The sequence below is a fragment of the Melitaea cinxia genome, chromosome 3, assembly GCF_905220565.1.
Source record: "Melitaea cinxia chromosome 3, ilMelCinx1.1, whole genome shotgun sequence".
Classification (NCBI taxonomy): Eukaryota; Metazoa; Arthropoda; class Insecta; order Lepidoptera; family Nymphalidae; genus Melitaea; species Melitaea cinxia.
In genome coordinates, this window is record NC_059396.1 from 11,711,265 (window position 1) to 11,725,071 (window position 13,807).

Here is a 13,807-nt window from a genome sequence, read left to right on the forward strand (position 1 = left end):
TGACTATAGGCAACTCACATGAGTTTATGCTATTTTTGGCACGAGCTTGTGGAGGCCTATGTCCAGCAGTGGACTGCAATTGGCTGAAATGATGATGATGATGATGATTATAATAATATTCTCAATGTTGGTGTAAACATAAATTAGAAGAAATTTTACGGTACACCATGAACTGATAATATTTTATTAGACTGGTAGATATACCTAAAGTCCGCTTTTAGGCGACGTGATTAAATTATGAATAACTTAAGTCACAATAGTTTAAAAATTGCAAAATTTAATTCCTAATTACATTTTCAATTTAACCTCAAAAAGTGTACCCACGCAGTACTTAAACTATGTAACGTATGTATAAATTTAATTAAGTGATTATATTTTTATTGCTTTATTTAATTAGTTTTCACGTATTTATGAGATATGTTTATAAACTCAGAGCATTCCTAAAGGGTATAATAATGGCCGTAATGCCAAGCCGTCACACCGTAAATAAACCGTGTTAAAAATAAATAAATCACGTTTCTTCGATTGCTGATAAAGGAGTAAAGTATTTTTGAGATGTGCAAATTATGTCTATGTTGTAATGAGTATGAGTAATTGGATATAGTGATGTCTATCTCAATTTATAAATTATATAATAATATTTTTAATTTTTTTATAAAAATAACCGTAAACAGCTTTTATGCATTTAATATAAAATGTTTGCTGTATTCACAACTGCGTATATGGATTTAGTAATAGTTTAATTTCTTATTATAAGCCTATAAGCCTACTCCTTAGTCTGCTTTTCAAAATAAACTAAAGTGGGTATATCTGTCGATCTATTGTCCAAGCTATTGACGTATAAGGTCAAAGTATTGTGGGAAGTAAACAGTAAATAAAGACCGTGATGCGAACTAATTTCCTTCTCGTTAAAGCTTTGCTGCGAATAGTAAATAGGCGCTCTTAACAACAAAGCTATTTATTGGAACCTTACAGTACACAATCTGAATTTATAATAAACTGTAACAGATCCGATTTTGTGTGTTAACGATGTATTCATAGTATTTTTAGGCCTTTTTTAATTTATGTTAAAAACAAAATTATAATTTTTTTTTGCCCAAGTTTCTATTCATACTTGTGATTCATACCTTGGTTGCGCATCACGCCGCTACTACAGAACATTTAGCTAAATGCTAAACTTTAGCTTTAGCTAAATGCAGCATTTGACATGAATTGATGATCTTAAGGGTAAAGATACCGGATACTTGTAATTCCGAATTTTGGGAACGAAGACAAAATACAGGTAGTGTTAGTAGAAGCATATATAAGCAATTTTTGACTTAACTCAAAAAAGACTATTCTTATAGTGGGAGTTGAAATAGCAGGGTGGTTAATGAATAGTCAATCTTCACCGCTTTTGTAAATCTACAAATTTCAATATTTTTCCTAAAACAGTTAATTAATTTTATATTTACTAACGAATTTTAGAAAAAAAATTAGCTCTGACTGCATTTGCCTCTGCGACCATGTGTTATAATTCACGTAAATATATCATCACATATATGTATCATATGAATTAAGCCCTTTTAACGCTTTCATCTTTATGTAAATATAGAAAAAATTATAATTTTATATATTTTTTATTTTTAGGTTTAATATTTGAAAATGGTTTCCGGGGTTGTTTGTTGGCTATATATCTTTTTCTTTTTTGATGTCGTAATACAACTTCATAGCGTAAAGCAATGGACTGACAAGCGTAAGAAGTATTTATAATATAATATTCATTGCATATTAGATTTAGAATTTATATTTTAGTATTTGTAACTCAAAATGAATTTCAGAATTGTTTCCACCGAGCAAAATTCCAGAAAATGCTTTGAGTCCTCGACGATCAGTAGTGAGGCGCAAAATAGTTTTATATCACAATTTTTTCCGAACTAAAGTCCGTCCAACCGCTTCTAACATGCTTTTAATGGTAAGCAAACTTTTTTTAATTAATAAATGTAACTATTATATTGTTTACTGGCTGTTTTTGTCACACTGTATTAAAATTGATTGTATCTATAATTTTTATTATAACTGTAACCGTGACAATTAAGCGATGTATAAAAGTGTATAAGTTTTGCTTTTTCAATTTCATATTTCCAAGTTTTTGCTGCATATTTTTATAGTCTGGGTTCTGGATTGAAATTGTCGTCGTCAAGTCACGCGGGGAAGATAATGGCATTTGAAAATAATTACTAAAGCCTTTATGTAGGAGTAGTAAGAGAGACTAATGATTATTAACTTGTGTCTATGATAAATGGTAATAAACTGGCTCGATAGCTTAACGAATTTTTCGAAGCACACCGTCATAGGTTTTAAAGAAACCTTTAGAGGATACATTTTTTTTTTGGACAGAAATCATACCGAATACATTTTAATATTATTATTTGTGTTTGTGTGAAGTTTTGTGTCCGTATTTTTTAACAAACAAAGTTATAATTATAGCACAAAGTATGGCAGATTAATTTACATAACCGCAATAAAGTAACATGCGCATAATATAAATATAAAAATTACAGTCTTGGCACCCGCTCGCCGCCGAACAAGCTCAACAGTACGCGGAAAAGTGTATTTTCTTAAAGCACAATGATGCCAGGGAAAACACAGTACCACATTTAGGGAGCTGTGGTCAAAACCTATTTGTGTCATCACAGAAGACACCTTGGTAATCATTTCTTTTTACTATTATTATTATGTATAAAGTTATCATGTACAAAGTTGTAATATTCGTAAAATTATTATATCATTTTTGTAATAATGTTAAAATTCCATGTTTTTCAACATTTACATCGACCAATATAATAACAGCTCCTACTATTATTTACAGTCCTACTATTAAATATATATATATTAAAATACATACATATGTTATTAAACACGCTAAAAAACAGAAACGACGTGATAAATCACAGTGTATGTATGTTCTTACATTTTTTTGCTAATATTTTTCGTTTCCTCATCTGTCTGTTGTATTTTGTTAGCTCATCACGATTTTTTAAACTTCACTGTATATGATAAATTATTCGCTAGCATATAATTTAATAAATTAATAAATATTATACATATTCATCGACTGCGGCGAAACCTAAAATGAAGATTTAGAACTGGGAGTCTATTATGTTATATTAATTTAAAATTAATTTTTCAATACATTTACTTAATGCCTCCTCCATGAATATATTATACGATGCAAATGTAAAAATATGAATTAATTAATAAACTTACTTGTACTTACAATACATAAAGAAAACACTGACCTTACGTATTAACAAGACCTTATGTCTTAATAAAACGACCCTAAACTATTAAGAATCCTAATCTGTTGTGTGTGAGTTTATGTAATTAAGGAAGTAAGTAAGATAATTTTTGACAATTTATTATGAGGGGTCATAGATGAGTTTGGTATTAAACTGGAATTAATGAGACAATTAGTAATAAATAACCATCTAAAGAACTTTAAAAACAAAATATTAAAATAATTATATTCGTTAAAGAAACTCCTTAAAATAGATGAATACTCAAATCTACTCTATTGCAATGTATACAAAGTTAATGGACCCCGAACTTTTCCAGTTTTTTTTTTAAATTGTGTAATGTATATTTCTTATTTTGTATTCATACTCATAATGATTTTAGTTAGTATTTCAATTGTTCCAATATATGTTTAAACCGCTTTGTATTTGGGTATATAACTCGCTCATACATAGAAAACAACATTTGTATAGTTATTTGAATTTCATTATCAAAAATATGTTATTGTTACTATAATTTTGGTCCAATAATTGTTCGATTAACAATAGAATCATTTAGTTTCTTGTATGGTGTTTGTCTTCAAAGGAACGACGAGATCCGAAGTAGATAGCAAACTGTGTAGTTATGTGTCTAATGATTAATTCATTAAATTCGCATTGTCTGTGCGAAGGAATTTCTTAGAAACCTCAAAATACAAAGCTCACTAGCATTAACATAGTAGTTTCCAAGTTGATACCCCTTACTTCTAAAGAGACAGAATAAAAGTACAATGAGTGACGTTTAATTTACTTTCGAAATAATATATTAAATAATTTTTACCTTTCACCAATGAAAGTAGTCTGGCATATTTATTTAAAGTGCGCACATTGATTTTTCAGGTTCTTTGCCATAAAGAGCTGGTTTTTGGAGTACAAGAATTTCACCTATGGATCGCCTGTTTTAAATCTAAAAGCAGTAGGTCACTACACTCAGATGGTGTGGGCCACAAGTCACAAGCTCGGCTGCGGTGTGGCCCGCTGTTCTGGAGGACCATGGGGTCAATTTTATAACTATGTCTGCCATTATTGTCCTGGGTATGTTATTATAAATATTTTATACTGATAATTACATAAATTACTTGTTTTTTATAACAAATTCATTTCTGATTTGAATATAGATGATAAAATTAGGCTAACTGCAAGCAATTACTAGGCAAAATTGTTTTCTATAATTAAACCTGATCTCACTTGTTTTATTAACTTGTACATAAGGTTTATTCTAACCACGTAGGTACAAGCGGTATGTATATAAAAATAGGTAAACGAAATAGGGCAGAGTTAGAAAGAAAGAAAATAATATTAGTCAACTGTTATAGTGGCAATCACAAAATGCTGTTCTACTTATTAGTTTACGCAAATGGGAAGTAAATTAATAAATACGTCTATAAGAATCAATCATACTGGTAATGGGCCTAGAAAAAACCATGACAAATAAGACTCAGCTTTAAAACTTCAGAAAATAAGAGATCAGACTTGTTCGCCATTAATTTTAATTAAATTTTTCTTTGTGGTATGGCTTTTTTAATAGAATAGAGTTAACTAACATGACTGTCTAGACTGGAACACATCATCACTTCATAATTTTTTGTAGCATTAAATCGTGTTAGCAACTCTATAGACTAAGCCCTATCTATCGTTGTATAACATATTTGATATAACATATCGTCGTATATAAATCCTACTAAAATATGTTGCTCTCACATCGATACGTGACTCTTTACGATTAAAGAGTACAGAGTCAAAAAACGTTAGGTATCGAAACACATGTTTTCTTACTAGCCTATAGCAACTAACAAGCATAAATAAAATCTCGCAGGTCGTCTTGTGTTACAAGATAAAAAACTTATGATGTTCTTAATTTTTTTTTTCTGTCGAGACAAACTATTCAATACTATATTATATTTGTCATTTGTCGCAGGAATACAAATAGTCTCATTGAAATATAGATACAATAATGGTATTTGCGGTTAATGTTACGAAGCAAGTCTCGCATTGTTTTTGTGGTCAACATTTGTTTATTAATGTATTAATAGCACTTTTTTATGCTGGCTTCTTAAAATCTTTATATTTGCTTGTTTACAAACATTGTTTATATATCGAAGGCAGCGTTATCGATGCAAGATTCTAGACACTTTAATTTGCTACAACTTCTCTAGCAATTTACACACCTAATGCTTCCTCAGAAATTACTCTTTATTAGAGGAAACCATACGAAAATACGTTATGTAATTTTATAGTTTATTGCAAAAAGACAGATTTGGAAGGGGCTTTGTTTTGATATGATTTTATCAATTAAAATTGAAGTTATAAATTTATTAAAATTTGAGAAAAATATTCACCAGTTAAACTTTCTTTTACACATATTCACAGTTGTCTTTTTTATGATGAGCAAATTAATGTTTTAGGTAATAGCCCATTAATATGGATATATATTTTTTTATAATAATTGTATACCCTAAAGCAGAAAGCTGTGTTTCTGCCAACTGTACCAACGGTTCAGCGTACTATTAATATTCAGACTCATCAAATGTTTATTGCACGATAAATATAAAATAATTTAAATTTTATTTGAATTCCATCATGAACTTAGTGAAACTAATTTAAATTCCGTACCTAGATTGAGTCTACATGTAGGAACGGCACGTCTAGGTCATTACATTGTTTTATAACCTTATGTTATTCTAGATAGGATCTCTTTGTTTTAACAAGCTTACAAGTTCAAAACACAGTTAACAAACTAATTTTATATATTTTTTTTCTTAATAAAGAAATATCAAAAGTTAATAAAAGTTAAATAAACTTTCTAATAAAGTTTATTTTAAATGGTTTCAAAGGAAAAGTTTTCTCCTTCAATTAATTTTTGTTTGTTTAATCAATTTTAATTAAAATTTATGTTGAATCACTTTTAATTGTAACAACTTATAATAAACGTTTAACAATCAAAGGCTCTGTAATCCTGCTGATGTAAGTTCTGTGTCGGGAATCCAGAAATACTAAAAATAGTCATTCATATTTACATACATTTAAATAGATAACTTTTAAATTTATCTTTGTGTAGTTTTGTTAATTATATAAACTAAATTTAATAAAGATTTCAATAGTTAAGAAAATAAAACACAAACAGAAAAAATGGTTTCTTTGTATGTTCGTTGTTTTTGAAACTAATGTACTTTTTCCTGTATTAAAATATTTTAATTGGCAGCAATTCGTTTTCCAAATATATCGGACGAAATCTATACATATCAAAAAATGACTGTGATTTCAAAATAACTATATTTATTCAAGTGATTTTAAAATTTATGTCTATCTATCTGTCTGTCTTTCTGTCTGTTTGTTCGGGCTAATCTTCGGGGTGGCTAAACGGATTATGTGAAACTTCAACTATAAGATAGAGGAGGTTGTAGAGCAACATATAGGCTACTTTGAATTCGGGATTTATTCGGGAAAACCCGTGCTTAACGTACGCGAGTAGCTACAGCCCAGATAGATATGAAATAATCTAAAAAAAAATATTGAATTCGATTTTTTTTTTATTAACATTTTTTTTGTATCGAGTAAAAACTATGTAATAAAATCCTAATATAATTTTGTTTGCTTTCAAACAAAAAAATATCTTCCTTTTTGGAAGTCGGTTAATAAGATAAAGAGGTTGCATGACATAAAAAAAAAATATAAGTATCCAGATACAATCTCCCACGCGAGCATTATGTAGCTTGCAGCTAGACTAATCTATATATTAATACGTGAAAGAAAAACTTTGTACCCCTTTTTACGAAAATTCCGTGGACGGAGGAGTACGAATTTCGCACACTTATAGTTTATATAGAGAAGGATTGCAAAATAATATTTTTTTACCCGACTTCAAAAAACGAGGAGGTTACTCAATTCGACCGTATATATATATATATATTTTTTTAATGTATGTTCAGGGATAACTTTGTCGTTTATGAACCAATTTCGATATTCTTTTTGTTGGAAAAGAGATATCCTAAGTGTGGTACATGATAAGGAAACCAGAATCTGATGATGGGATCCCTGAGAAATCGAGGTAAACCCTCGAAAATCCGCATAACTGTTTACTGGATGTACCGATTTTGATGATTTTCAATTTAATCGAAAGCCGATGTTTATCACGTGGTCACATTTAAATTTCATCGAGATCTGAGAGAGACTTTTTGAGTAATCTTTGATAACACCTATATTACTTGTCTATGTAATTGGTGTCGGTTTTTTTTTTCGTTTGCGAGCAAATACAATTATTTTATATGTTCCTTAAGGCCCACGGAAGGTTTTAATACCTGAAAAAAAATATAATTTATACTAATAACTTTTGACAGAACGAAGTCTGTCCGGGCAGCTAGTACTATATTAAAATAGGTATTTAAATTTGAAAGTCACTATTAAATATATATATCGTCGCTGAATAGGCAAAACTACTAAAGCGCCATTTTGGTCAAAATGAGTTATATATATGGTTCGACTGCATTTTTTTTTCTCTGCCTATTAGTCCGGGTCTCGTGGCGATCAGAGCATTTTTTTGGCGCTTTAGCACTCAAAATGGGGTTAAAATCTCACAAGATGTGTTGCGACTTTTTACTAATGTGTGGCTTACTTCGACACATTTTCGTATAATTGTTGGTTTAGTATTATGCTCGCTGCAACAAGCCCTATTCAGGTTTGTTAGTAATTTTCGAAAGTATACTTTTGATAACCGATGGTATTTATATAACTTTCGCTTGAATCTATTTTTTTACCACTGGTCCTTTAAGTCAAATGAGCTTAGAAAAAACCACAAGATATGGTGATTTAGTAGTTTCTGCTGATTGAAATCACGTATACTCAAGCTTATAAGTAAATAATCTTTCAGCAAGAATCATCAACCATGGCGCTTTAGTATTTTTGCTTTACTCAGTAATTTAAGTAACAGGATATTAGCATTTTTGAGCGGCTGATGTAACAGAAGCAGAAGAGTTAACTGTCAATGGAAAAAACAAAAGTGTGTTAAAAAAGATATATAAAACTCGGCTGCCTATTTCTAAAAAGAAGTACGATGATTTATGGAAATTGTGCACATCAAAAGTAATCGCAGAAGAACACCACGATGAATACAAAAACATGCCTTGTATAGCGAACGTTCAGGACACGCTACCAGACACTGACGAAGAGGATGAGATTAATGAGGATTAAGTAGATTATTATTTCTCAATCAATATTTTATTAGAATTAGAAGTTAATAATGTTCAGTTTTGATCTCTTATTTAAATTACAATAAGTATACTGATTATTGTTAAAATGGAGTCTTGTAATTGTAACTAACTTAAGTAACTCCGTCTAGGATGACTGTTTTGAACGACAGGCGTGATATTGTTATTTTAAACTAAGCTTAGTATAAAAGAACAATATAGCGCCTGAACTGAACAGTGATTCCAGAGGGAGTTATTTGTGTTAGTTGCATTAGCGAAACTCCACATTATGTTTTTATTTAGTACGTTTTTATAAACAAATGTGGAAAATTACGGAGGAAGGTGATTTTTGTTTTATTTATAATCTGAGAAAATGTCAATTTTGTTTGAACAAATTTTTTAATTGAATAAAGATTTATGTTAAATTGGTGTTATTTATTTATTATACGGCTTGTGCATCAACAGCTCAGCAGTTTCCTTTTGAAACACCGTCTGTTGAATCCCATGCAATCCGGTTTTCGTCCAGGTCACAGTACGACTACTGCGCTTGTAAAAATAACTGATGATATACGATCAAATATGGAAAACCAACAGGTCACAGTATTAACGTTACTCGATTTTAGTAACGCCTTTAATACTGTGGACTTTGATATACTATGTGATATTTTACGTTCTCTTAACATATCTCCTGAGGTTGCTGATTGGTTTCTTAGTTACTTGCAGGGTCGCCGGCAGCGAGTTAAATTGAATGACTCATACTCCAATTGGTCAATTGGTCAATACCGGTGTCCCGCAAGGTGGCGTGCTCTCCCCTCTTTTGTTTTCAATATTTATAAACTCTATCTGTAATGTAATATCTTCTTTCTACCACCTCTATGCAGATGATCTCCAGATATACTCTCACTCCACTGTTCATAACTTATCTCAGTGTGTATCGCGTATAAACAATGACCTTTTAGCCATTGGTAAATGGAGTAAAGCCTATGGCCTAAATATAAATCCAAATAAAACGAAAGCTATTATTATAGGAAGCTCCAGACTGCTCAGCCGCATTGATAAATCTGAGGTATCTCCTGTTACATTTAATGGATTCACCATTCCATACAGCGAAAGCGTGAGAAATTTAGGTGTTATCTTTGACCAACATCTCTCTTGGGGTCCTCAAATATGTGAAATTAGTCGCAGACTGTTCGCTTCGGTTGGGTCTCTCCGCAGATTGCGTAATCTACTGCCCATTCCTACTAAAATTGCTCTTGCACATAGTCTCCTATTACCAATTCTTGATTATGCTGATACTTGCTATCTTGACATTACACAGGAGCAGCTTAATAAGCTTGAGCGCATTCAGAATGTATGTATAAGATTTATCTTTGGACTACGCAAATATGACCATATTTCGGAATTTCGCAAAAAACTCAAGTGGCTCCCAATTCGCCTTCGCAGGAATACTCATATCCTTACCCTACTTTACTCCATTTTATTTAATCCCTTTACCCCTTCCTATCTGAAAGAACGTTTCAAATTCCTTGGTGATTCTCACAAACGCTGTCTTCGTTCTGACAGTAATTTTCTTCTTGAAATTCCTTCTCACTCCTCTTCCTTTTATGACAAATCTTTTACAGTTCAAGCCTCTCGCTTATGGAATACCTTGCCCTTGAATATCAGACGTGTACAAACACCTGCACTTTTTAAAAAGACTGTTTGGAAGCTATTTCTTCAAACTCAACAATAAACAAGTAATTCATAATTATAATGTATACATATATGTATTTATATGTATGTATGCATGTATGTGGGTATATATGTATATATATATGTATATATGTATGTATGTATGTATGTATGTATTTATGTATCTATTATAGTATGTAGTATGTATGTATGTATTTATGTATCTATTTATGTATGTATGTATGTATGTATGTATATGTTTAATTATTTGAATATTTATAATAAATTTGTTGTAACTTGTACACCTATGCTGACGCTAGACCATTTCCTTTGCCCTAAGGTTGCCTGGAAGAGATCGCTTTTTAGCGATAAGGCCGCCCTTTGTACCTAATGAATATATTGTCAATATTTTCTTTCTTTCTTTGATATGTATTATTTCTGTTTTTGGTGTACAATAAAGTGTATTATTATTATACGGTTTAATATGTCATAATAAACATTTTTGTTGCTCACATTAGTAATAATATTTAGGCTGGAACAAGATAAAAAGTGATGAAAGTATAATCATCCCATTATTTAATTGGCAACTATGTCTTGAAAGTAAAAAGCTTTCGAGATTTCTCTAGTATCCGATGCTGAATGTCTTTTTGCTATATGTCTTTCTGTAGTAGATTTATCTCTTAGTAATTTTCGTTTACGACTATTATATTTTTTAAATAATGTTAGTATTTTTTTCCAAAGAGAATGTTAACACACTCGAGTCTTTAGTAGTTGGCAACTCCCTAACCGTGAACTTAACGTGGAGGTTAGTAAATTTCCCTTGCTGGTTTTTTTTCAGGACTCAGAGGATTTATCCTAAAGTGACAGCTAACTCCGTAAATAGTTAAAATACGAACAGTGTAATAGATTAATTGCGTAGATAAAATTAAATCATGATTATGTTTCCTTAACAGTTCTTACTTTCACCCAAAAGAAAAAAAGTTGTGACAGGTTAAAGCAAGAAAAAAACTTAAAATTGTTTTTTCTCAAAACAGCCCTTGTGCACGTTAGCAGTTTTGCCTATTCAGCGACGATATGTAATTAACGATCGTTACAGTTGGTTAAGACGAACTAAGCAGTATCAGTGACTAGTTTTATGACTCAGTAACAGTTCTTTAGGATCTAAGTAAAGCACTGATTTATTTACAAAAAGCTTCTCGCGCTTTTAACATAAATGGATAATAAGTACTCCGCCAACCCGCATTGGAGCAGCGTGGTGGATTAAGCTCTGATCCTTCTCCTACATGGGGAAAGAGGCCTATGCCCAGTAGTGGAATATTACACGCTGAAGCGTAACAACTCCGATGCTTTAAGTCGTATAGAGTCATTTTGTAACTCATCTTAAATCTGGATGGTGTATGTGTTGTAATTTTAGAATTTGCATTGATATAATACATACAAACAAAAAAAGCTTAGAAAGTGTGTGTTAATTCCATAAATTTATAACAATAACCGTATCCCGCCTTTATTACAAGAGCAATATTTACAAAATTGTTACTTCGACTTCGAAACTTATTATGATATGTATATAAATATGATTTTATAAATTAAAAAGAAAGTTACTTGAACCTTTTCTTGTTTCATGTTCTTCGTTATGAGATGACAGTTATAATACCAAAAAATTAACTAAAGACAATCTTATACTATTAAACGAGCAATTCTTGTATATATATAATCTGAATCTCGGAAACGGCTCCAACGATTTTCATGAAATTTAGTATGCAGGGAATTTCGGGGCAGATAAATAAATCTAGCTAGGATTTATTTTTAGGAAATGTCGTTTTATCCCAGTTTTTAGACAATGAAAAAATATCGTTAGAATACGAAGGTAAATTTTGCAACTGTCAGTAAAGCTGTAATAGTTCAGGTGGGAAATCGACCGGTCGCGCTCGAAAAAGACCATGGTTTAAATCCTCGGCCGATTATTATTTTTTTCTTTTTTTTTCTAATTGCACTCGTTATTCGAGTTGAACACGCGACACATACATGAATGTGTAGATAAGCAAATTATTGTCCTTAAATGTATTATAGGTACAGTTCTGTGTTGCGAATATGGAAACTTTTCATAATGGGGGTTAATTATTTATGATTTTTATTTTTATTTTTCAGAGGTAACTACGACACCATCACTCATTACCCCTACAAGGCAGGTCCACCGTGTGATGATTGTCCGGGTCAATGTATTTCAGACACGTTGTGTACCAACTCCTGTCCAGTTAAGGATTACTTTTCGAACTGCGAATCTTTGTCCAAGATCGCCGGTTATTGCAAGCAAGGTACATGCAATGCGACATGCACATGTGGCACTGAAAGAATACACAAAAATTATCCTTGGTAGTTTTAGACATATACTTTGTAATTGTAGAAAGTATGTTATTGTTAAAAAAATATATAATCAGTGGCTATGTTAATTTGTAAATAAAAAAATAACTAAAAACTATTATTATGTTTAATTTCTATTTCCTGTTTTCCACTGAAGTCATTAAATAACATAGTTTCAGCGTGATGTTTAATAGTTTATTAATTTACCAAGTCGAACAATTTGCCACGAGTTTGTTGCGTACATATAGACAGTCTTGAAGTTTTCTACATCGTATTTTGCAATAAATATATATATTAGTATAAGAAGATAGACGTTATCAATTAATCTCAACTAAAATATTAAGACAAGATCAACAAATAATCAAAAATATTTATAAATTAAGAGTTAATTCATGTCGCCCACCACGTATTTACATTACTACTACTAGTGGTCGTCCAGTGCCCGAAATTCGAACATACTATTATTATTATTTTTTTCATGTACTTAATTGTTTGCTTATTTAATTATTTAATATACACACATATAATACCTCTATAATTTTAAATTATAAGTTTGATCATCATTATGGTTCTGTTGTCAAAAATTATAGGTACTTCTATAATAATAAACAAACGAGTATATGTCCGTGAGTGTGTCAAATATATCGTATTAAGTGTAATGTTTTTCTATTGATTTAATGTATTTTTTATGCATAATTAAAAAAAATATTAGCGTTATGTACTCCTTCTCTATATAAAGTATTAGTTAGCGAAATTTCATATTTCTCCGTACACGCAATTTTCGTAAAAAGTGGTACAAAGTGTTTGCTTCATTATTCATCGTATTGGTATGTAAATAACAGAGATTTACTAATTGTCAACATAATTTTAAACAATATTAGCAAAGAAGGGTTTTGAACAAGCAATCTTCAAGAAGCGGTCATTGGTGGCCAGTTTCGAATGATTTAAAATTACAGTTTATTTTTCGTTACGATTTTGTAATAAGCATATGTTTTCTTTGAAGAGAAGGGTCCATGGTTCTCGAACACAACAGGTGAGTCAGCAGGTGGGGTGTTTGTCGGTGCGGAACCAAGCATTACGCTTTGCAGTCTCTTATCCCATTTTATTAGTAAACATATAACAATTTAAAGTCTATTTCTGTTGAATAACTGGGATAAATAGCTATGTGAATAATAAAGGAAGTAAGGATATAAAAATAATATATATATTGCATAAAATAAAATTTATATTCAAAAGTTAAATTACGATTTGCATGTTTACATGTCGTATTCCCGACTG

The 13,807-nt window shown here is 30.7% G+C and overlaps 1 protein-coding gene across 1 annotated transcript; it reads left to right on the forward strand.

Annotated features, from left to right (window-relative positions):
* Positions 1-1,633: 1,633 nt before the first annotated feature.
* Positions 1,634-12,644, forward strand: LOC123669474 (cysteine-rich venom protein latisemin-like). Its single transcript, XM_045603080.1, has 5 exons — positions 1,634-1,735; positions 1,821-1,954; positions 2,544-2,689; positions 4,155-4,349; positions 12,317-12,644. Exons 1-5 carry the CDS (start codon positions 1,645-1,647, stop codon positions 12,543-12,545), a joined length of 795 nt encoding a protein of 264 aa, XP_045459036.1. The 5' UTR covers positions 1,634-1,644; the 3' UTR covers positions 12,546-12,644.
* The last annotated feature ends 1,163 nt before the right edge of the window (positions 12,645-13,807 follow it).

What these genes read in the sequence shown, in the direction of transcription:
- LOC123669474 (XM_045603080.1), top strand. Translation starts at nt 1,645, where the DNA reads ATGGTTTCCGGGGTTGTTTGTTGGCTATATATCTTTTTCTTTTTTGAT. An exon ending in AAAGCAATGGACTGACAAGC is followed by an intron (nt 1,736 to 1,820) that starts GTAAGAAGTATT and finishes AATGAATTTCAG; the next exon opens with AATTGTTTCCACCGAGCAAA. An exon ending in GTCTGCCATTATTGTCCTGG is followed by an intron (nt 4,350 to 12,316) that starts GTATGTTATTAT and finishes TTTATTTTTCAG; the next exon opens with AGGTAACTACGACACCATCA.